The 24,140-nt window shown below is 56.4% G+C and overlaps 2 protein-coding genes across 3 annotated transcripts in view; one reads left to right on the forward strand and one right to left on the reverse strand.

The window, feature by feature from the left end:
• Positions 1-4,176, forward strand: part of ASB2 (ankyrin repeat and SOCS box containing 2) — a 29,540-nt gene extending 25,364 nt beyond the window's left edge. The window contains exons 9-10 of one of the 2 annotated variants that reach the window (XM_004584316.3): positions 770-923; positions 3,596-4,176. In XM_004584316.3, the coding sequence (XP_004584373.2) occupies positions 770-923; positions 3,596-3,732 (291 nt within the window). In that variant the 3' untranslated portion in view covers positions 3,733-4,176. The remainder of the gene's footprint in view (positions 1-769; positions 924-3,595) is intronic. The other variant, XM_058655325.1, reaches the window with a different exon arrangement.
• A 2,210-nt stretch (positions 4,177-6,386) lies between these two features.
• Positions 6,387-15,363, reverse strand: FAM181A (family with sequence similarity 181 member A). The gene is made up of 2 exons (XM_058655317.1): positions 15,258-15,363; positions 6,387-7,368 (listed from the first exon to the last, which is right to left on the reverse strand). Exon 2 carries the CDS (start codon positions 7,266-7,268, stop codon positions 6,387-6,389), a length of 882 nt encoding a protein of 293 aa, XP_058511300.1. The 5' UTR covers positions 7,269-7,368; positions 15,258-15,363.
• Positions 15,364-24,140: the final 8,777 nt, after the last annotated feature.

Consider the following 24,140-nt stretch of genomic DNA (forward strand, 5'->3'; position numbering starts at 1 on the left):
ATTTTGTGTTAAGCCACTTTGGAGCCCACGGCGGAGCCTGCTAGTACAGTATGGGAGTGGGGTGCCACCAGACTGCATCAGGTCCATGAAATTACCTGTTACGGTAACTGCTGGTGGGACTCAAAGTCCCGGCGATCTACATAGCAGGCTCATTTTTTGAGCTGACCCCTATGTATGGCCCGCGAATGATGTTGCAAATATCCAACTGGCCCTTGGCAGAAAAAAGGTTCCCCCGGCCCTGCTAGGTGGGGGGCTTAGCTGTAGTGCCTCAACAGGGAGCTCCTTAGTTTAGTTCATGACGTGGGGGAGTTTAAGGACCCCCCCCTCCAGGACTGTTGCAGTGCAGTGGCTTCCCCTGCTGAGAGGCGTGTAAGTGAATTGGGGAGGAGCTGGGGGGGGGGAGCAAAGCCAGAGACCCAGAGGCCGGACCCACCCCTGCTGTTGGTATAATGGGCAGTGCTTTCCATGAAAAGAAAGTCAGAAAGGCCCTCGACTTGGAGGTCAGAGTGACCAGGGGCTGTCTGTGGGACCCCTCCTGGACTCCTGTGCCCTTGTCATTTTAAAATTCCTGTGGCTGGGCTCATGTGCCCACTTCACAGAACAGGGAAGTGGAGGCTCCAGGAGCCAGCCTGTATTGAACGGCACAGGTTTTTGCATAAGTGGGTCCTGACCTAGCCACACTTGTCCTGTGGTCACTCCGTCTGGGGTCCAGGGTCCCCTACGGGGGGCTGTGTTTGCTGGGATCAGCTAATACATGCCCACTTTCCAGTTCTGCGAGTTCCTGTCTGCCCCCGAGGTGAGCCGCTGGGCGGGGCCCATCATTGACGTGCTGCTGGACTACGTGGGCAATGTGCAGCTGTGCTCGCGGCTCAAGGAGCACATTGACAGCTACGAGGACTGGGCCGTCATCAAGGAGAAGGCAGGTAGGGGCTGTGCTGCTGCTGCTGGCCCCGGCCGGCTGTTACTCCTTGGACAGTCCAAAGGGAGACTGACCCTTGCGGACAATTTCTTCTTGGGCTGTATCCTCTGCTTTGTGTGGTGGAGCTGGGATTCAAATCTCCCTGCCCAAGGCCCTCCACTAGATCTTGTTGTTGTGTTTATTTATTTATTTGCAAGGCAGGGAGAGAGCAAGTGAGACACACACACACACACACACACACACACACACACACAGAGTTTCCACCTGCTGGGGCATTCCTCCAGTTAGGTGCCAACAACAGCTGGAGTTGGGCCAAGTTGAAGCCAGGAACTGGATACTCAATCTGGATCTTGCACGCAGCCAGCAGTGACCCAGGTACACCGGAGCCATCACCTGCTACCTCCCAGGGTGCACATCAGCAGGAAGCAGGAATCAGGAGCAGAGCTGGGACTCGAACCCTCTGATAGCAGGTGCAGGTGTCCTGAGTGGCCTTGTAACTGCTGTGCCAGACACCCATCCCGATCCCTGTGTGTTTGATCACAGTGAGGCACTATGGTGGGGTCGGGGAAGGCATGGCGGTGTAGGGCACTTCAAACTGCCCAGGGTTTCTCTCCTTTTAAATGTAGCTTCCTGGAGTCCCGTGCTGTGGCTCAGGAGGCGGAGCTTCTGCCTTTGACACTAGCGTCTTGTGAGAGTGCCAGTTGGCGTCCCCACTGCTCCACTTCTGATCCAGCTCCCAGCTAAAGCACGTGGGAAGGCAGCAGAAGTTGGTCCAAGTGGCTGGGCCCCTGACGCCCACATGGGCAAGACCTGGGTGGAGTTCCAGGCTTCTGCTTTTGGCCTAGGCCAAGCCTTGACTCATGACCATTTGAGGGAGAATGAACCAGCAGACAGAAGATCCATGTTTCTGTCACTCTGCCTTTCAAATAAATAAATATTTTTCAAAATAAATGAAAATGCAGCTAGCTCCCTGGATTTGGCAGGCTGGGTGGCACCACTACGCTGGTCCTCAGCCCACCCTGGCAGCAGCCCAGAGCCCGCCTTGCCAGGAAGTTCAGGGTAGCTCGAGTGAGATCCTCCCCACCTGGGTAACAAGGATTGCTGCCCAGCCCCACTCAGCTGGCCGCTCTGCAGCTGCTCTCTGCAGTGGAGGGGATGCAGCCTGGCCGAGGCAACCGAGGCAGCCAGGGTTTCTTGTGCAGCTTCACAAGCGGGTGCTGTGGAAATTGCAGGTGACAGTAATGGGCATCTTTGCAGAGGAGTCCCAGCCCAGACAGGAGTAGTTGCTGCTCCTTGCTCCTGTGTGCAGCGAGGCTCTGCTCCCTTGTGCTCTGGCTCCGACTCGCCGGCTTCATCCCTACCCCTCTTTGGACCTGGAGCTACTGCAGGGATTTTTCTTTGCATCACCGCCTGGGAAACATTTGAATGGAGGGCTTTGATAAAGTAGCTGGGGCTGCCTGCTGCCCTGGGTTGATGTGGATGCTTGGGTGAGCTGTCACCCAGTGGATGTTGTCGCCACCCGCCATGGCCACTAGAGGGAGCAGTGATCCATGCCAGGATGTCAGTTCTACCTGTTCTGTCTTCCCTGAGCCAGGGTAGTCCCTCCCTGCTAAGCCACTGCCCAGAGGGAATAGGCGGAGGCCTTTCATGTCCTGTCAGTGTTTATTAACAGGAAGAACAGGTAGTTCTTCACCAATAGCCATTTCGCTTACCTTCTGGGAACACCTGCCACGTGCAAAGTGCACTCCACCTGCTTTCTCCTTGAATGTTGTGACCTTGACTTTGACGGTTGGTCAGCCTGGCCCTCACAGCCCCGGGTCCTCTGCTCACCAGAGGAAAGATGCTGAGCCTTACCAGGGCAGCAGGGAGGCTCTGCCCCACAGCGCTGGGCATGGGCACCCTGGCTGGTCAGGGTTTCAGCTGCCCGGCCCTTGGCCCTGCCTCACAGCCCCTGCGTGCCCCTGGCTCGATACCTGCTGTTTCGCTCATCGGTGTGTCCTTGCCTGCCTTCCTTACCTGCCATAGAATTGTCCACCCTGGGAGACCCTGCTTGGCTGTCGCAGGCCCAGTGCAGGTGACACCTCCATAGCTTTGTCCAACGCAGAGGGGCCTGGTATCTGCTGAGTAGAGAGGGGTGGTGGTGGTGGCACTTTGGTGGGGCAAGCATCATCCCTGTGCCCGTGCTATGCCCAGGCTGAAATGACCCCGTTATTCAATGTGTCAGTGCCTGCTCTGCCTTTGGGCACTCTATCCCTGCTTCCCCGTGCCAGGAAAGGCAGCCAATGGGGATTCTGCGACTTTAGGTTGCCGCCCAGGCCCTGACCCCTTGGCCTGGCCTGTGGATTGCAGCGGAAGCCCAGAGCTGAGTCCCATGTGTGTATGTGGGGGGTGCACATGGGAGGTCATTTGCTGGGGCTGTATTTGGGGTTCCAGACTAAAACAGGGGAGACATGCTAGCTCCCAGAAGCATCCTGGGCAAATCCCCAGAACCCACTAAGCTCCACTCTATCTTGCCTGATAAATGGGTACGGTTTCCTACCCCCTCTGGTTGGCAGAGATAGGGCTTGCCAATTGCAGTACCCCCCTCTTACCTCCCATAGTCCCCAGATCATAGGTATTTATCTTGTGCCAGCTGCAAGCGGCGGGTCAGCATCTGTCTTTCACTCCCATTTGCAGAGCCTCCCAGGCCCCTGGCGCACCTCTGCCGGCTGCGGGTTCGGAAGGCCATCGGGAAATACCGCATCAAACTCCTGGACACTCTGCCTCTCCCGGGCAGGCTGATCCGGTACCTCAAATATGAGAACACTCAGTGACCAGGGCTTTCCACGGCGTCTCTCGTGGTGTGGCCCCTAGACTCACGGGGTGCCAGCTGGTGGCAGGAGGCAGCCACAGTGCTCTCACCAGGACTCGGGGCCGGAGCTCCTCCCAGAACAGAGAACATGACATATCAAGTGTGCCTTTCCAGCCACTGAGTTCGCCATGGCCCTTGCCTGTCTTTGAGCCTGGGGCAGCACTGGTGGTGGTCCTGCCTGGAGAAGGCAAGGCCATCAGGGCCCCTGGGCTGCGGCGGATGCAGATGACCTTGAGGGACCGGAGGAACTCACGTCCCAGCCTTCCCAGCATCCCTGCTCCCTGCCCTGTGTGACGCTTGACTTCCAAAGCCTTTCACCAAGTTGGTGGCCCAAGGCTGGGAAAGGGAGATCTCTGGGTCTGGGCCGGGGGGACTTTGTAAAATACAATAAATGTGCACACACATCTTCCTGCTCAGCCGATTCTCCCGCCTGACTTCCTGAGCTGCAGGTCCTTGGCCCGCCCCTCGGCACACAGCCACGGGGCACAACACCTTGCTGTGGTCCGGAGAGAGACCCTGGGAACTGCTTGTTGATCCTCCTGCCTTAGTCACCATGGAAACGAGTTTCAGCACAAGAAAGGGGTTAGTTGGTGCCGTCCCAGCTTTCCAACTCCTAGGTGTGTCTGGCACCTGTATTCCTGACCTGCTGTCTTTTGCCTCCTGCTCAGCTGCCACAAAGACTGAGTGACTAGGCAGGGTAGTGCTGGGGAGACTCCAAACACCGTCACTGTGAACCACAGTGCCAGAGATGTGGCCGTGGCCAGCCCTCACAGAAGCATCAAACTTGATTGGGCCCCAAGCCCAATCTCCTCCTCTGGGACTCATGTGGGGTGAGTGGGGAGCCTTGGTCACCCCGGTTCAGGCAGTTCAGCTGAGTGTGCAGAAGGTATCCGGGCCCCTGGGCTGAACCCCTGGCCTGCTCTGATTCCATGAAGTTGCAACCACTCCTCAGGGTCCCCTGCACCTGCTGTTAAAATGACTGGGGGTTCTGGCTGTTTTGTGGCTGTAATGGCAAGGTAGCCAGGTCAGAAGACTACCCTGGGCTCTGTCCTCATGTCTGATAGAGTATTAAGGTAGTTTGGGGTCTTCGGGGGGTCAAGTGAGGGCTGAATGGCACTGCGTTGGCTTGCTCCTCTGTGCAGTGGCCATGGTGGCTATGCTGACTTCTGGGGAAATGGTAGATCCTAGCCCCTACATGGGGAGGGAGGACTTCAAGCAGGACTTGGCAGTTGCAAGTGAAAGGAGCTAAGATGGGAATCAGCACCCTGTTGGGGAGGCTCCCCAGACCTGCAGCTCCATGGTGCTGGCCTGGGCCCTGGGCTGCCCTCATGTCTACCAGGCAGCCGTTGGGATGCTGAAGAAATCTCCCTGCAAAAAACCCTGAATCACCCTCACTGGAGCTGTTCAAGCCTGAGGGTCTAGGGGAAGGCTGCCAAGTTCAAGTTCAACTATGGTGATGGGGCCGGGGAAGGGGACGGTCTGAGACATCCCTGCTGGGCTGGAGCCAGGGACCGGCCTTTTCCTCTCTGTGACTGTGGGTCAGAAGTGATTGAAAGGGGGGACGGTGAGGATGGGTTAAGGCTGACAGGGTTGGTTCATGAGTTATCTGGGGGTGCACGGGGGTTGGGGAACCAGGAAGGGTGGGGCTGTCACTGTAGTTCCCTGTCTGTGGGGTGGTAGTTTGTGCCTGTTATGGAGCATGACGACTGATTGCTCTTGGAATGTTCTTGCGGTAACCACGTTCACAGGGAAGCAATCAGATGGGCCCACCTGCTTTGTCCACAAGACACCCAACTCCTATGGACCCTTATTTGACCTGGTTGACCCTGCCTCTGCTAGAACACGGCCGTGAGCACAGCCAAGGTCACGGCAGAGAGGCAGTACTCAGCCGGCATCCGGCAAGAGGGAACCCCGACAGTGGGACTGCTCCACCTCCCCCCAGTGCCAGAGGGGTAGGTCAAAGCCTGTCACCTGACAGGTGCGCCCAGGACCTTCCCTGGGGGTTCCTCCCTGCCCTGCCCCAACCCCTTTCCTGCCAGTTGAACTCTGGGCTCCCAACACCTCTTTCCAGACCCCTGAGAGGCTCCAGGCCACTCCCAGCTTCCCCCAGCCAGGCTCAGCCACCAACAGCCCTCAGCCTGGGCCCAGCCTGGGCCTTGTTGGGTCCAGGGACCATGCAAGCTCCTCACACCCAAGCTGTGGAAACTGCAAAAGAAGTGTCTTTATTCCTTGAACTGTCTTAATATTTACAACAAACGACAACAACAGCAACTGGGATTGGCTCCCACCATGGGTGGCGGCTGAACAGATGTGTAACTGGCATGGAGAAGACTGAGTCACACTGCTTGCAGTCCAGCTAGGGATGGTGAAGTGATCTCTTGGGCTCTGGGTTTGGCTGGGGAGGGATTGGCTGAACCAGCGACTGCCTGAGAAGCCTCCCACCCCAACCCTGTCCTCCCCAGCCACACTTCCTCCCCATGAAAGGAGGGGGAATTTGGAATGCCCAGGAACCTCCACCTCCACTGACATATGATCTCGCCCATCCTCGAGGACCCCCACGCTCCTACAGGTGGGGAGGCTGAGCCCTGCCTCCCCTCCATTCCAACCTTCACCCGGCTAGAGGTAGCCAAAGACGTTAAAGATGGGCGGGGGCATGGCTGGCTTGGTGGGGATGGGCTTGAGGACCACGGGCCTGTATACCTTCTGGCCCAGGCCGTCCACATCTTTGCAGAAGTGGCTTAGCTCCCCGGGACAGGCTGGGCTCTTCTGCCACAGACCCAGGCTGGGAACAGGGCCCAGGGGCAAGAGGCCTGGAGGGCCTGGGTAGATGGGCTGTCCATGGTACTGGAAGGGGCAGCAGCTCCAGGCATTGACCCGGCCCACCAGGGGCACCCCGGGCATCTTGAGCAACTCCTTTTCAGCCAAAACCCTTGGGGACAGGGGTCCCAGGGTAGTCTCGGGTCCCAAGGGTTCCAAGCCCTTGCAAGTTTTTTTCCCCTCATAGGGAGGTCCCTGTCTGGGGCCCAGTCCTCCCTCCAGCCCCATGGGGTAGCTGTGGGTGGGCCTCGGCTCTTCCCAGAAGGAGGCAGGCAGCTGTCTTTTCCGCATGGGCACCTGGCCAGGCCTGGCAGCTTCTGGATCCTGCCCCTGCAGGGTCTGCTCCTGCAAGAGGCATTCCCGGGGGACAGCATTCCCCAGGCCCTTCTCCTTGCAGCTCCCACCTCCGCTGGGGCTGGAGTCAGGACACGAGTCGAGGAGCAGCCTCCCTGGGCGATCTTCTGACCCCCTTCTCAGGTGGGGCTCGGCGGCTGCTCTGCCTGGCAGGCCCCGGGGGAGCCGGGAATACTTCTGGGAAAAGCGCTTGAGTTGCTTCTGCAGGTACTTGCGGTGGTCCACGGAGCGGCGGCAAGGTGCTGACTTGTCCAGGGCGGCCTTGATGTCACTGGACGCCAGGTTCACAAAGTTGAGCAGCATCTTCACGTCACTGTCGGATGCCATCACCAGGGGCCCACTGCATGGGGCTGTCCATGAAGCGGGGGTGGGTAGGGGAGCTCAGTGGGCAGCGGCTGGCAGCCCCAGGGAGGGGCACGGAGCTGACCTGCGGGACACAATAGGCTGTTGGGGTCCCTCTGAGCAGCCAAAGCTTGCCCTGCCCATAGGTCATGCCACCTGGCAGCAAACAGTGTCGCCACAGCACCTGCGGCTGCTAAACAGCATTTCTGAACAGCCGAGTTGGGACAGGCATTCATGGCCTGGCTCAACCTCCCAAACATGTCACATGTTTCTGGCGGTCGAGGCTCAGAGAGGTCGAGCGGCTGGCCCAAGGTGTCCCAGCCACAGGTGGCATTGCCGGGGCTCGGTCCCACCAGCCTGCCATGTCTCCCACATGCCGCCCTGCCAGTGTGCACGGCTCTGCCAGGAAGGCATTTTTTGCGTGTGAGGTCCCACAGGCTGCGCTGTAGAGAAAGCCAAACCCCCTTTTCCTTGGTGGTGGCCTTCTCTCACCACACCCCTCCCCAGCCCTGCCAGCAGCAGCGCCCACCCTCCAACCCCACCACCCCCCTTCCTAGTCCCCACGCTCCACCCCCAACTCTAACACGCAGGACCAGAGGCAAGACCCTTGTCTGGCACTCCACCGAGAGCCTTGCCTCACGGGCTGATGGCAGGCTGTGGGGCAGTAGGGATTCCCCCATTGCAGCATCTGCGGCAATTTCATGCCTCCTCGGCCACCACCCGCAGCACCTCGCCCCTCCCGCCCCCGGCCTGCCCCATGCTCCCACCCTGCTCCTCTCCTCCCCGCCCCCCAACCCAGCCGGGCCGCAGCTTGGGGGCCTCCACACTGACCAGGAGGTGCGGGCGCCGGGCCCCCGCCAACGTGCCCCGGCAGGTTCCCCACCGCAGACCTGGGGCCGGCCCGGCGGCGCGGGCGGCGCCGGAGCTCCGTGGGGCCGCGGGCAGTTGTGCGGCCCTGGAGTGGGTTGAATGGAGGACGACTCCCCGGAGCTGGGGGGCCCCCTCAGGCCAATCAGGAGCGCCTCTCCAGACACAAAGCATCCCAATCAGGCGGCGGTGCCCCGTTCCCACATTCTTTGCCGACACAAATTGTCACCATGGGGACCGTCACAAAAAAGCCAGCTCCCCAATGCAATCATTTCCCCGGTAAAGTTCTACCCTTCAGCCTCACTCTGCCAGGCCCCCACGCCCCTCCTCCTCTTGACCTCACTTTCCTGGTTCCTTGAAGGGGTAGGAGAGTGTGTGCATGCATGCGTGTGTGTGCGTGTGTAAAATGTCCAGGAGCGAGGAGGGGCCAGGCTCGCTGCAGACGGACCCGCAGGCCTCCCCCACAAGACCCCAGGCCTGCAGCTGCCATGCTCCACTGCAGAGGGACAATCGGACGGGGTAAGCCAGGCGGGCGGCTCTCCCCGCTGTCCTTGAGTGTTGAGTGTCTGTCTCTGCCCCTGTCTCTCTCTCTCTCTCTCCATGCCACCCTGGCAACCCCATAACCTGTCGGGATCCCATCAGGGCTGGGGTGCCAGAGCGCCCACGAGCCTGGGAGGTTCCCCAATGGCGGGGAAGGTAGCGGGGCAGGGCTCCCTGACAAAGTCCCAGGATATCCATGGGAAGGGAGCCGGAGCCCTCAGGAATCTTGTCTTTATGTTTGCTTCCTCAATTGAGCTGCACAAAGCCTGAATTGCCCATTCAGCACGGCTGGACAAAAGGGTGGCGTTGCACGGTCCCCTTGCATTTGTAGTCAAACAGTTAGGGACTTAAATCGAGTCGTCATGATGGAGAAAGAGGTGGACAAAGCCCATAGAATTGCCATCAGCAAACATTTTCCTGTGTCATATTAGCCAGTCTCCATGGCTCCCCCTGGCCTGGGGACAATGGCACAAGTTTGCACACTTGGCTACTGTCACCGTGCCAACGCCGGCAGGGCTGCAAACAGGGCTGCTACGAGCGAGCAAGGGAGTCCGGGGCCAACACTGGCCCAGGAGGGTGAGGCCGGTTCTCAAGGGAGATGGCCTGGACAGCGCTCAGGGGCAAGGCCCGCTCCGGGGCCCCTCTTACGCCTTCTGCCTGCTCCCTGTCTGTTCTGCCTCCTCTCCTTCCCGTTGGGTCATTCTCTGCCTGGTCAGCCAGGTGGATGACAGCCCCTGCACCCCATGCAACCCGTCTCCCACATCTGTGGGCCCATCAGGAGAGATGGTCCCACCCCTTCCTCTAGCCAATAAGACAGCTGCGGTGGGGAAAGGGGCACCTGCCCACAGTGGCCTGCTTCCAAATCACTCCCTCTTCTGATTTGAAGGTCTCTGCGGCCCAAATGAAGTGCTTGGAGGTTGTGGCGGGGAGAGACGAGCCATCACTCCACTGCATAAGGCCGGCCGGGCCCCTACCCCTTCTGCTGTCAGGGCAGCCCTGGAGTGGGTCAGCAGTGCCCGCGGACTGACTGGGCTGACTGCTGAGCACAGCTGTCCGAGCACGGGCCTTCTCCTGGGTCCTGAGTCCAGCCCTGCTTTTCCAGGATCAAAACCTGATTCGGCTTCTGACCTAGAATGAACTAGGGGAGCGTGGAAGTCTCCCCCCGGGCTTGTGTGAGGGACCAGACCCAGCCAAGCGAGCAAGGATGTGCCCTCCAGACAGGGAACCCTGCTGCTGCCATTCTCCAGCCCCTGCACTGTTTCTCTGTGAGGATTCAGAGGGTGCCTGCTTCCCACAGCTTCGCCTTGGCCAAGTTGTTGCTCTTGGCATCCCGGGCTCAGCTGCAGGGCCTGGCCCAGGACAGCATGCCCATTCCACAGAAGGGTGGGAAGCAGGCAGCATCCCTGTCTGACTGGCTGGCATTCGCCTCAGACCCTGCCCAGTGCCTACCTCGGCCTTGGCCTCTGTGAGGGACACTCAAGGCTGCCTTGCTTCTGCTAGATGACAAGCTGCGGCCACAGGCTGTGATGCTGGAGAGCTCTGCGCCAGGGCTGTGCGTGCACTCTGTTAGAGGCCAAGGGGGCTGCACCGGTGGGCACCCACCCCGCTGCAGTGGGCGCCTCCGGCCTTACTTCCCTGGCTATCGATCAGTATGCTTCTCGGCCCCTTCCATGGTGCTAACCTGGCGTCATGCTTATTCAGGGCTATCAGCCCCGTCGAATGCAGTCCCTACCTCGTCTCCGTGACCAGAAGCCAACATGTATCCCAACATTCTCCCAAGAGCAGCCCCTGCATGCTCCGGGCACCATCAGACCCAGTCCCCAGCGTACGTGTGGCCTGGACACATCATTGCCAAGAGGGCGGTGGCAGGGCAAGCTCAGGCCCAGGCTGGGGTCCTTCAGAGGAGGTCACCCGAGGCAGCAGCTGGGCACGTTGCTTGGCAGCAGAGACACCTCCTCCAAAGTGCTCAGTGTGGGGCTGGCTTTGGGCCTGTGGGCTAGGCTGCAGTTCCAGGCCCTGGTTCCCCTCAAGGAGCTGCCTCGAGTGGGGCTGATGGACAGAGCAGTTGCACGCAGGCCCGGGCAGAGTGCTGTTTGGAGGAACGGGCAAGGCATGCCAGTCATAAGCCATCAGCTGGAGGGGTCACTGCCCGCTGTCTGGGAAGGGTGCAGACCTTGGGAGGCAGCAGCGAGGGCCCAGGCAGGGGTCCCCAGCACCCACACAGGAGAACTGCCTGGCTGTGGCTCCGGCCCAGCCCCTGTCCCTGTGGGCATTTGGGAAGCAAACCCACAGGTGGGAGCTCTATGGATCAGTCTGTCTCTCCTTCTGGCTCGCCAATGAAAACAATCTGTGTCTACATCACAGAGACGTCCAACACTGGCACCGTGTGCTCTGAGTACGAATTTCCACAACCCATCACAGCCCTTCTACTGTAGTTGCAGACAAGGCTGTGTAGATGAGCTGAAACTTCGAAACAAGGTTTAAAAGATCACAGTCCCCCATCAGCCGCTTCTCCCTCTTCTTCCTCTTCTTATTTTTATTTTTTTTCCCTGGTAGCAGAACATTTAGAAACATCTGGATTTTCAGAGATAAGTAGCTGAAATGGTTATTTTCTTTCTCCCTGAAGGGAGTCAACTAGGGAAGCTCACCTCTTTGGCCCCAGAAGAGCTGCCTTGGCACCTTGTGTGTGGCTCAGCTGCTGTGTAGCCAAGGGAGTGGTCGGGGTGTTAGTCCAGCTCATGGGGTACCAGATTTTGAAGAGTCAGACATAAACGTAAGACCTTCTCATTCATGCAGAGAACTCAGCCCTAGAGGGGTGCTGGCTCATCGCAGAGAGGGGCAAAGCATGCCCAGCCAGGAGCTCTGTCGATCACTGCCCCCTGACACCGCCTGGAGAACAGAGCGTGTCTCTGTGGCCACACTGGCTCTTCTCCCACGGAGCGGGAAACGAAGGCGGACATCGACTGGGAAACCTGCCCGTGGCCTCCTGGGTTCAGGCCCCCGGTCGTGATCATTGAGGAGTGCTGCTCGGTGGTCTTGACCCCTGCCCCCCGCTTCGTGCACCCTAGGGATGATGGGCATTCCCCAGCAGCCCAACCAGCGCCTGTGTGGACATGGAGACCTTTATGTAACCCTCTTACATGACGGCCTGAGGCTTACTGTCACCCGGGCTCACTGCAGGTCAGCTCCTTGGCCTGCTGGCATCGGTTGTACTGGCTCAAAGTAGATGCCACTGGTCACCCAAGCCAGGCTGAGCACTAGCTGGGCCCTCAGCAAGCAGGAGGTCCCCTGATACCCCCCTCACCACTGGAAGTCACAGCCCACTCACCCATCCCTGCTGGCTGGAGCAGATGGTCGGGTCCCCCTGGGCAGTTGGCTTTGAGCTCCACCCCTGCCTGGGGCCACTTGTTTTCCCTGGGCCTCAATGTCCCCGTTGGACTATACCAGCAGCACGTGGCATCCACGTTGCATGCTGGGACACACATCACGAATCTTGGTGTGATTTTCCAGAAGGTCCTAGCATGCACTGCAGCAGGTTCAGCATTGCAACACCAGGCAAACCCATCCACCGGGCCTGTCAGGGCTTCCTTGGAGCGGGCTGTGATTGAGTCGGGTCAGTGCTGGTCGGTCTCAACAGGGAGGGGCTTGGCAGGAATTTCACGTCACCTGAGCAGATATCAAGCCAGTGGGGATGGGGAGCAGCCTCCTTGCCCGATTCCTGATCAAAGAAGGCAGTGCTCAGTGCTCGGTGTGCTGCCCCATGCATGATGTGAGCTGTAGCGGGGTTTGTGGGGGTCCCCCCTGGTTTGCTGGGAATATTTCCTACAACCATTTCCTCATGAGTCAGTGTCTGGCCTCATGTGGTGTTTCCTGGAGGGCCTATTTATAACTCCCTGTGCCAAGATGCACGTGTTGTTCATTTCTGACCCCTTCGCTGCCATCCCCACTCTCCACCCCAGGACATTTCCACCTTCCCAAACTCAGACTTGGTGCCCAGGCAACACTGACAGCCCAAGTGCCTGTTACCAGCCCTGACTCGCATCGTCCTATCCTCTGAGTGCAGCTGAGGCACCCACGAGGGCAACATCGGACAATGTTTGTCTTTTGTGCCTGGCTTGTTTTGCTCAGCATCGTGTCCCCTGATAATCCATGGCATAGCCTGTGTGAGGATGCCCTGCTTCTTCAAGGCTGCATACTATTCCGCTGTGCGCATTTAGCATTTCATGTGTAACCACTCATCTGGACAGCAGGCTGTTTAGTTCTGTTTAGCCTGCTCACACAGCTGATTCCACGATCCAGCCTTGCATTCCTGGAATAAGCTCCACTTGGCTCTTGTCATGTACTTCTAAATCCAGTTCACTAATATTGTGTGAAGAGTTTTGCTGTGTTTCTGATGATATCAATCGGTGGCTTTGTATCATTGTCTATTCTTGGGCTAATACTGACTTCATCAAACTCACTGGGAAACATTTCCTTTTCTTTTCCTGGGAGAAAGTGTTACAGAATTGGTGCTGCTTTCCTTGCAATGTTTGGTGGAGTCCTCCAACCGAGCCACTTGGGCTGTGGATTCCTGTATTGGGAGGATTCAAAGTATAAAATCAAATGGAAAAAAGCAATATTAGCTGCAACCCATCCCCACTCACATTGTTTTGCATTGGGTGGGTTTTGACAGTTGGTGGTCTTCAGGGAATGCATCCATCTTGTCTTTGTTGCCAAATGTGTGCAGGTGGAGTCATGGTGTTCTCCTGGTGTGCCAGGGGTACAGCACTGAGGCGCCTCAGGTCCGAGAGAGAAGTCTGTCTCCTCCCTCTGTTTCGTCAGTCTTGCTGGAAGCATGTCTGTTTTATTGCTGTTTTCAGAGAATCAGCCCCTTTCTTGCATTGATGTCCCTTCCTTGCGTTTCCTGCTTTCTGTCTCGTTGCTTTATATTCTGATCTCTATGACTGCCTTTCTCTCCTTGCTTTGTGTCTGTTCCACTTTTCTCACTTCTTTAGCCAGAAATTTAGATTATTGATTGCAACCTGTTTCACAGTGGCATGCTGACGCTATGACATTTCCTTTCAGCACAGCTTTGGCTGCATCTCGTGAGCTTGGATTAGATGCGCTGGCTCTTTCGCTCAGCTTGGTATGGCTTTATTATGCGCCTGGAGACAGGCCCTTTGACCCAGACTGTTGAAAAATCTGTTGCTGATTAAAAAAAAAATTATTTAAAAGGCAGAGATACAAATAGAGCTCTTTTATCCTTTGGCTCATTATCTGAATGGTTGCAATGGTCAGGCCTGGGCCAGGCTGAAGGCAGGAGCTGAACCCATCCAGATGGCTCACATCGACAGCAGACACCCCAGGTACCACATTAGCAGGAGGGTGGAAATGGAAACGGAGCCGGAACGTGAACCTTAGGCATTTGGATGTGGGATGATGGCATCCCAAGTAGAGTCCTAACTCCCAAACCAAATGCCTTCCTCTGCGTGATATTAAAATTCAAAGTCTTGGGAACTCTTGGGCCACTTTCCTGATAGCAATCTCTAGTCTGGTTTTTATTACCATCAGAAGTTAAATTCTCTTACACTTGCAGAGGTTTGTCTTATCACCCAGGGGCACTTTGGAAAGCAGAAGCGTGGCCCAGGGGGTTTGCACGTGCTCAGTGTGTGAGCGCTATCCAGGTCCACATCCTTCCTGAGACTGTCTTGTGGCTGCTCGAATCCTCTGCCATGACTGAGTGTGTCTGTGTCTCCTTCCAGTTAGCTCCTGTTGTTTGCACTCCACACCCTTCACTCAGGGGCTAAGCCCTCGAGACCAGGCACTGTAAAGGAAATGCGACACGTGGCCCCCGCCACCCCACCACCACCCAGGGAGGCAGGGAGCAGGAGGCGGCTAAGGGCACAGGTGCCCTCAGGGACGGCTGAAACCTGCCAACTTGCAACTTGGACCAGGTCACCCAACCTCATTGAGCTGCAGTCCCCTCTGCTGAGCCCCACAGGACAAGCAGAGAGCTCAGCGGTTTGGTTCCAAAGCCTCTGAAAACACCTACTGTGTGCAGGACCTTCTCTCAGGCACCAGGGCTCCTGAAACCCTAGCAGCTTGGAACACACAGGGTCTCGGCCTCTGCCCACGTCCAAGGTGAGGGTCTGTGCTAACTCCTGCCCCAGAGGGAGGCTATTCTCCCTCCTCGGCTGATGCGGATGCAGAGCACAGCTAGGAAAGGGACCCGGCCAAGACACCACAGCCAGCAGGGGCGAAGCTGGAGGGCGGCCCAAGCTGACTGGGGCTCGTGGTCCGTGAGCTGAATTTCTCTCCCTTCCAGCAGGGTGGACGTGGGGCTTGGAGACCATCCGTGAGAAAGCAATGGGCACACTGCCAGTTCCACACATGGTGCCTGCCCTAACTCCACAGGGCTGGGCGTAAAGGCTACCCAAGTGAGCTGCCTGGGCGCACCGCCCCAGGATGAGGGGCAGGTAGGATAGAAATAGTACAGCCGTCCTGCCCTTCTGCCAAAGGGACCACTCCCCCTCATGCACACCCCTGCGTTCCTCATCTTCCCCTGCCCCCCACACACAGGTCCATCACCTTCGCTGAGTTCTCCTGCACCTTCCTGGTGTCCCTTCACTCCAGCAGAGAGTGCTGGCCGGGAGTGAAAAGTCCGTTTAGTCTCAACTGCCAACTCGTATTTGATTGATGAAGGCTGGCAGGTGCTCCCTGGGAAGATTCCAAGGCTCTCAGCAGTTAGAGTGCTGTGATCATCTAGTAATGTCTGCCCTGAGGTGGGTGGAAATGAGGCTGGCTGTGGGCCAGGACAGCAGGCTGCAGGTGCAAAGCCAGGTGTTTGGGGAACTACATTGTTGCAATTTGCATGGGAGAAGTTCAACAGAACAGTTCAGCAGCCATTGCTCATTGAGTGTAAGCCCCAGGCCAGATTCGAGCAGATGGCTTACACATCTCCTTTTTTTTTTTAACCTCCCACAACAACCCTCTGGGATAGACCCACTTGGCAGATGAGGAAACAGGCTCCGAAGGAGCAGCAAAGAGAGACAGACCCAGTGGGTGCATAATAAATGCTTGATGCCTGACAGAGCAAATGAACCAGAATAGGGAGTAAAAGGGCTTAGTTTCCTGAATTCTCTCCAGACAGTTGGCATACAGCAGGTACAACCTCAGGGCTTGCCGGGAGTGGCAACCAGATGAGCCGGGTGACAGTGGCACTGGGGTTTGGACTCAGTCTGTCCCCACACCACAGCGGCCTTCAGAGCAGGTGGGCCGGGAGTGGGCGGTGAGCCTGTGTTCTCACACCTCCAGCCCCGCCCGGCCCCGACTGCCGGGAGCACCTGCAGCTCTTGCGGAACGTGCAGGAGGCTTCTGTTTGACAGACAACATTGAGGCCCCAGACTCCGATTATAAGCCTGTCTGTAACCCAGCCCATAACACACTTTTGACAATCTCTCATATTTTGCTATGGGAAGGGAACATTTCTGTAACTGGTGAACAGGCCATCCTGGCCTGCCTTGGGCATTTGCCCCTTGGCTGGTGGACAGGGTTCTGGTCAGGTACGCTGGGCACACAAAGACAAATTACCCCTAATGCCAGGGGCCTCAGCCTAAGGCTCGCCTGACCCCGTGGATGGTGCTCCAGTGCCTGGCACACAGTGGTCCCCCTGGGGCAGCCCTGTCACCCACAAAGGGAAGACACACTTCTTAGGGGTAGCATGGCTGCATTCCATTCCTGCCTCTGCCCTTGGCAAGTGATTCTACCTTCCAGAGCCCCGTTTTCTCATCTGTAAGCTGGGGTGATGCTAGTCAGCTTTGCTGGGCTTCCTGGGACCATAAAAATGGCCCTAAAGGAATGAGTGGGGTCCACTAAGTTTGGTCCAAGGGCTGTGAAAGTGGACAAGGGTGCCTCCAATCAGTGCTCAGGGACTTGACCTCAGCCAACTCCAAGTTCAAAGATGTCTGGCCCTGTGATAAGCTGTGGTGATCACCGTAATGAAGTGAGAACTCGTGGGTCTCGCTTGGATGGATTTATGGAGAATAAAAAGGTGGAAAATGGATGAATGATGTATAGATAAATAGATGTGTGTGTGTGGATGGGTAGGTATGTAAATAAATGTATGTACCCAGATAAATGCATATGTGTATAGATGAATGTATGCATGGTATGTGTGCATAGATGGATAGATAAACGTATGGATATATGTATGGGTGGATGGATGGATGTATAGATAAGTGTATGTGTATAGATATGGGTATGTGGCTGTATGTATGGGTATATATATGTATGGATGGATACCTAAACGTATGGCTTTGTGTATGCCTATTTATATAGATAAATGTATGTATATATGTGTGCATGTAAGGATGGGTGGATGAGTGGATGGTTACATTTTCCAGAACTGCTGAGCTGCTCAGGAGCAGCCAGCTTAGGATGGGCAGGTCCAAGGTTGACAAACATCTCCGTGTTTCTAGTCAGCATGTTGTCAGACACTCACGGCTTGCGTCATTCTTTCTTCTGGATGGCTGACCCACAGAACCTTCTTCCACGGCTAACCGAGCTGTGGCCAGAATTCCTTCTCCTGCAGAGGCTAAGCATTTTGTACCTGAGGCTTCTGTCTTCCTGAGGCCCGTCTTCTCTGCCTGCCAGAGCTCAGGGCTCTGGTGACTGTCCTATCCGTGAAGGCCCTGCGTGGCCCCGGAGAAGTCACTCAGCCTCTCTGAGCCTCAGCGGCTGTTTCCATGACGGATCAGCTGGCTGCACGGCCTGGGAGGAGGCCCTCTCAGGTAACAAGTGCAGGGTGCTCCACCCAAGGCTGGCCCACAGCCAGCACTTGCAATTGTGACAATCATTCATTCCACGCGATTCTCTTACCAATCTGATGAGGAAGCCGAGCGGTCCGGTAGCTTGCCCAAAGCAAGGCTGTGAGTTAACGGCATGGTCAAGGCCAGAACTCCAACTCCAAGACCGCCGAGTGTTCCATCTGCTGAGCACATCCTCTGCACTTCTGGCTCAAAAGAGGCAGGGTTCTCCTCTGAACGCAGCCTGAGCCTCCGCGGCCACAAGAGGGCACCCTTGGAATTGCTCAGGGTCTGTGTCCTGCTGGGCCAAGGAAACTTCCTGCCTGCCCGCCAAGTGCTGGCCTCACTCTGAAGTTTTGAGAGCTCTGTCCCAAGCCCCTGCCCATTCTCCAGCTCTGTTCTCTACTTTCCCATGCCAGGATCCTCTGTTGTCCACCTGGCATCCCCACAAATTCCACACTGTTGCCAAGCAAGTAGGTCTCATTTGCAAAATGAGTTTGCAAGTGCTTGCACCTAATTTTTTGGCTTCAGGATCACAGCGGCATGGTTTGGTCATTCCTTGGCACTCATCCATTCGTTCCTCCTTAGCACCTGCTGGGTGGAGAGGCCGAGCCAAACAGGTGAAGGAAGTAGGAAGGGAAGTCGAGGACCCCTCCATCCGACTTGGCCCCTACCTTCATGGCATGCATGGTCCATGCAGGGAGATGACATAGTTCTAACACAAAATACCAGCACAGATTTCAGTGTGTTGATAGAAGCAATCAGAATGGATGAGCCAATCCATAGCCAGGAGCTTCTTATGGGTCTCCCATGCAGGTGCAGGATCCCCAGGCTTTGAGCCAACCTCGACTGCTTTCCCAGGCCACAAGCAGGGAGGTGGATGGAAAGCGGGGCTGCTGGGATAAGAACTGGCGCCTATGTGGGATCCCTGGCACGTTCAAGGCGAGGACTTTAGCTGCTACTCTATCGCACCAGGTCCCAGAGTTGAGGATCTTGCGCAGAACAGACCCTCAGCAGAAAGCCAAGGGTGACAGGTGGGAAGGGAGCACTTGGGCTGGCCTCACTCAGCTGAGCTGCAGAGATCCAGCCAGGGCCAGCAGGGGGCGCTGCCGCCTCTGCAACACCTGGGAACCAGTGTGAGCGGGTTCTGGAATGGGAACAGGTACTGAAAGCTGGGTCTCTCTGCAGGAGTGTGCAACAGAAGTAAAGAGGAAAGTAACTTTTCTTTTAAAGGACAAAGAACAGGGTGGAGGCAAGAATGGCCACCTAATGATACACACCCAGATCCCCAGCATTCAATGTCACCAATCCAGGGGGGCAGAGACACAAGAGAATGTGGCCGTTCTCCTGGTAGGGTGTCCCTGTATTGATCACACCTTCCAAAGGCCCCAGGACACCTGGAGCAGTCAGGGCGGGACCTCCGGAGGCCTTGGGGACGGGGAGGGGAAGGGAAAGTCAGAGAGCAGAAAGGCCTGCCTTCAGGAGTTGCTCCTCTTCAGGCTTGGATGACCTCAGGGCTTGACCCAGCCCCAGCTGCCACGACTATCCGAAGAGTGAACTGGCAGACAGAAAATCTCTGCCCAGGACTGTCTTAGAGCCTTCAGATGTCTAATTCCAGATCCAAAGGCGCCCACTCCCCAGACGGGCGTCGGTGCCTCATCAGAGCCGACTGGGTTAATAATGGATACGCCTTGCCTCAGCACCAAGCTCCAGTTGGGATGCCCTGCAAACTTGCTACAGCCGCCTGGGCACCTGCTACAGTTCACAAAAAAGCCACCAGGTGGCGAACGTGGCATCATCTCCGGCTTCATGGTGCAAATCTCCCCTTCCAAGGTACAATGAGAACTGGGCGCTCATTCTCCATCTCTCGCCTGCAGTAACCAGGGGCTCAGGGTCAGAAACAACCCTGTATGTGTCTTCCTAGATGCCATGAACTTAACTGCAGCCTTGGACAGCAGATCTCCCTACACCTCTGACACACCCACCCCATGCTTACCCATGAACAGGTGACAGTCGCACAGGAACCAGGAGGGAGGGGTTGTGAAGCCTGTGGAAATGCTGGGTCCAGAGCCCCGTGGGGACTTGGGGTTGGACAGCTGGGGCAGCAAGGACAGGAGGAAAGCACACGAGATGCTCAGAGCCTGATTTGGAGCCATCTACGCACCTCCGCTGCTGTATCCACAGCAGGGCAGAAGCAACCCTGGCACACCTTGTACGTGTGCTTTGCACAGTGGGGGGGGGACAGCAGTGGGGTGTGGGGACAATGGGGGTGTGGACAGCGGTGGCCGGGCACGCAGGGCGCAGGAATCTGGAGAGAGACAGCGAGGCACCTGTTTCCAGCCACGACTGGAAGACTGGCTCTCATTCGGGCTCTGCTGTAAGAGAGAGGGCATAGCTAATTACTCAGTGGTGCTGGGCCCCGCTCCCTCAGACAGAAGCCTTCTGGTTATTCCTGTACAATCATCATTCTTGCTCACGAGACAGGCTTTCTAGAATGTTCAGAGGTATCGTTAGAGTAACCTATGCCAAGAGCTAGGTCCAAGTGACCAGGGCTGTGACTCAGTAGGCTGTCCCCATGCGATGCTGGAATCCATTTCCAGAGTGACTGGGGTTTGGACCCTCCCTTAGTGCACTGGGAGGAGGCTGACAAGGTCTTTGGTTCAGGTAGCCAAGGACGGGGAGCTGCAGGCTGCCTTCCCAGGCTGGGCTTCATGGCGAGTCATTGTTTCTCCATAATGTGACCCAGACAAGCCCCTCTGAGTTGGCACTGCTGGGTCACCCAGGGCACTCCCGGCTGTTGGAGAGGATACATGGCCATCCCAGGTGCCTCGGCAGCTGGCTGCAGGAGTTGAGGCTTGTCCATGGGCCTCCATGCAGCCTGAGTCCTCCTGCAGCGCCTGGGGACTCCTCCCCTGCATTGCCCGCTTCCTCACAGCTGTGGCTGTGACCCAGGCTCTGGGAAGGCCTGACTGCAAGGCTGGCAGGAAGGGTCCAGGCCACTGCCCCTGGTGGTCTTTGTTCGAATTGCACTGTCACCTCTGAGTGTGATCTGAAGGGGGCCAGGAGGCATGGCTTCACCAGAGTGGTTGACAGGGAAGGCATCCCTCCCGTTACTGGTGGGCTGCCCTCCACGCTGCTGCTGTGGGTTAGCAAGCGTGGAGGGCACATTCTGGGCCAGCTCGCTGTGAATCAGTCCCGGGGCCTGCTGAAAACTGCTCACAGCCTCATTTGGCTCCTGGTGTGTTCAGTGCTCATGACCAGCCTACGAGGTGAGCATGTTGTCAGCCCATTTCACAGACTGTGTTCCCTGTGGGTTTTTCCCTCCTGCCGCCATGTGGGCTGTGGCCTGGAGCCAGTGCCTTTCCTTTCTGGGCCCCAGTTTTCTTGTCTGTACAATGGGGGAATGCACAAATTCCATGAACTTGGAGCTGCCACAGCCTATGCTAAGAAAGAGTTCTCTAACTTCAAAGTCAAGACTGAATGTTTGCCCTGTGTGTGTGTGTGTAGCGACTCTGAAAGTCCACATCCCATGCCAGAGTGCCTGAACTTGAGACCCGCCTTGGCCTCTCTTGCAGTCTACCCCACAAACATGTATTTCAGAGGCATCAGGGAATGGCTCCGAGACCAGAGACCTGCTGCCCACAGAGGGACCTGGATGGAGTTCTAGACCCCAACCTGTTTCAGCCCAGGCTGCATGGGCAATTAGGGAAATATACTAGTTAATGGGAGAGGAGAGGGGAAGCCTCATAGATCAAGTTCTAAATCAGATTTCTGAACCGGAGCAGATACTGCCTGATGACGGCCTCCGGCCCAGGCTTGCAGTACAAGCAGCTCCACACATCACCCAGCTTCCCCACCCGTGGCCGTCCTCCGGCCTGCAGCCTGGCTTCGCTCCCCAGAGCCCCAGGCTATGAATCAGCCGCTTGCGGGAGGCGCAGTGGAGGCTGGGGGCTGCACCTGCTTGTGACGCGGAGGAGGGGCAGATGCGGCATGCTGAGAGCACCGAGGCACCTTGCACACCTTGCACACTTTCCTTGCACACTGGGGGAGGCAGCTATGGAATGTGACAGCTGCCAGGTCCTCACGGTCTCCTGTCCGTCTGAGCAACTGCCCCGCTCTGGGACCAAGTGTGCAGTAATGAGTGGGGGCAGCACACCCACAAGTGGTAGGGGGCTTTGCCCCCAAATGCTCTTATTCTGTGTCATCTGCAGAAAGAGCAAAGCTCTGTCACAGGCAGTGACACAAGCCAGACCTGTCCACTATGACACAATGCTTCCTGTCACTTAAGAAGATTTGCCCTTGTTTGTCAGCAGAGCTGGTGTCAAGCTGTTTCAGTTCCGGTTTGGAGGATGTTTGAAGTCCCATGTCACTCTCCTGCATGCCCAAAGAGTGTTCCCCAGCCTTCTTCATTTTCAGTCTGGCCCTCTGCGCTCATGTTCTGCGTCCTCACTTGGCCCTGTCGGCACTGGGATGCTCTTCCAAGCTGCCGACCCCATGGTGCACATTTTAATGAGATGTGGAGGGGAAGCCAAGCCTATGATGACACCCAGCTGTCAGCATCGACTGTAACATGCACCTCTATTTTTGGAATGGACAAAAACATGTGCATATGTTAGAATTCCAGGAACCCTGGTGTCCCCAGGGCTGACCTGAGGCACACCAGCTCGGCCCTCCAGGAGCCTCCACGTTCACAGCAAGATCCCTGCAAGTTGTTTCATGGCTATCATCGAGCTGATTGCAAAGGTTGTAGGGAGAGGGGGAGACCAGAGGAGCTGAACCAACAGTGGGGAGCAGCAGAATTGGAGGATGCTTGGCACCTGACCCGAATGGCTTCTGAGGCTGGAAGTGCTGGTGAAGGCAGCGGAACAACGATGAGTCCCAAGGGAACACAGCCAGCAGACCTTTGATAAAGGGACAAAGGTGATTTAATGAAGAAGTGACTGACTGAGAGCTGCATCCAAAACGATTAACCTAGACACTTTGATAAAGATCATCAAGGGGCAGCGTTGAGGCAAAGCTGCCGTTGGCCAGCCAGCCTCCCGAACAGGCAATGGCTCACATCGCAGCTGCTCCACTGCCAGTCCTGCTTCCTGTTAATGCAGCAGAGAGTGACCCACGTGTTTGGGCCCTGCCTCCCAGCACTGGAGATGTGCAAATAATTCCTGGCTCCTTGCTTCAGCCTGGCCCAGAACAGGCCACTGTGGTCATTTGAGGAGTGGATGGAAGATCTCTCTCCCTCTCCCTTTCTCTTGGTCATTTCGCCTTTCGAACAAATATAAATATTTATGTATTTTAATACACAAAGACTGGCTCAGTAGTCCCAACAAATGCACCACACAAAAGCAAGTCATTACCAAGAAGTGAGTGGGTGAGGGCCAGGCAGCATACGGGAAGGCAGTTGTTACACTAGCACTTTGATTCTCCACACAGGAAAGCGGCTCTGAGCCACCGAGTCCACCATGCTGCAGGGATGCGCCGATCTCCGTGTGGCTCTGTTACGGGGTGCGAGCGAGGTCACACCAGACATGTCTAAGGTTAATGGAGTCTTTGTTAACCAAGCTTGGTGATAATAAAACATACTAGAAATAGCAAATCACAAGTCCATATGGCAATCCAATCAGTCATAATGCAAGCAAACATAACCCAAAAGGGGAACAAACGGTCATTACCCTGTAGCCCATCTGTTAAGCTGAAAACCTGTGTCCCAGCTTCCCCAACAATGTAAGTTCTCCTAAGAGACATGCAACAAATAACCTGGACACACTTGCAAAGCTGCAGACATTCACCTTTCCCTGGCTTCTCTGCCCACACTCCACTACTGCTAGGCCTCACCTCTCCTGGAACTCCTGATAGCACACAAACCAGAAACAACATTACTATATCCACTGTCCAATCAAAGCAGCACACAGGGACCATGCTCAGGGGATTACCTGTCCTGGGTCAGCCAAGAGTCAAGGTACCAGAGTAACAGAAGCACCTGACCAGAAAGAGTGAGCGCCCCCCTTCCCCGGGCCTTTTAAAGGGGCTTGTGAGGGGAGTGGTTGCACAATGCAATACCGTCTCCTCTCAGTTCATCGGCATTCGCTCCTGCCCACCTGTGACTCACCTGAGTGTTGTGGGTTAAGGAGTTGATTAGTGCTCATTGGGAAGGACAGGAACTGGCTTGTGGCTAAAAACACCTAGACTAATTGGACTCATCTGTACCCAATATCCTGGCTAAATTAGGATGTGGAGAAGAGGAAGAGTATATAAGGAGAGGTGAAGGAGCAATAAAGCGAGACTTCGCAGAGACTCTACCATCACTGGCTGCACTCCATAACATTCCCCACTTCTCTTCGAACACCTGAGTCCAATCATTGACTCAGCCATGTATAACAGCTCCTAGGGCTGCTGTGAGGGTTGAATGGGACACTGCAGGACAACCGCTTGGTACAGGGTCTGATGCAGAAGGGCAAATGCCAGCACCTACGGGGAGCGTAGCAGTCATCAGTACTACCACAGCTATTTTTAAAAACTGCTTCTTTCATTACTATTATTATTTTGCCTTTTTTTTCATTTGAAGCGCAGAGAGACATGTAGCTCCCATTACTGGCTTGCTCCCCAAAGGCCTGCAAAAGCTGGGGTCAGATCGTGCCAAAGCCAGGAGCCTCAAATTCCATCCAGCTCT

This window comes from Ochotona princeps, chromosome 26 (genome assembly GCF_030435755.1).
Source record: "Ochotona princeps isolate mOchPri1 chromosome 26, mOchPri1.hap1, whole genome shotgun sequence".
Lineage (NCBI taxonomy): Eukaryota > Metazoa > Chordata > Mammalia > Lagomorpha > Ochotonidae > Ochotona > Ochotona princeps.

Bases quoted from the DNA above. Each gene is read 5' to 3' on its own strand.
- FAM181A (XM_058655317.1), bottom strand. From the start codon at position 7,268: ATGGCATCCGACAGTGACGTGAAGATGCTGCTCAACTTTGTGAACCTG.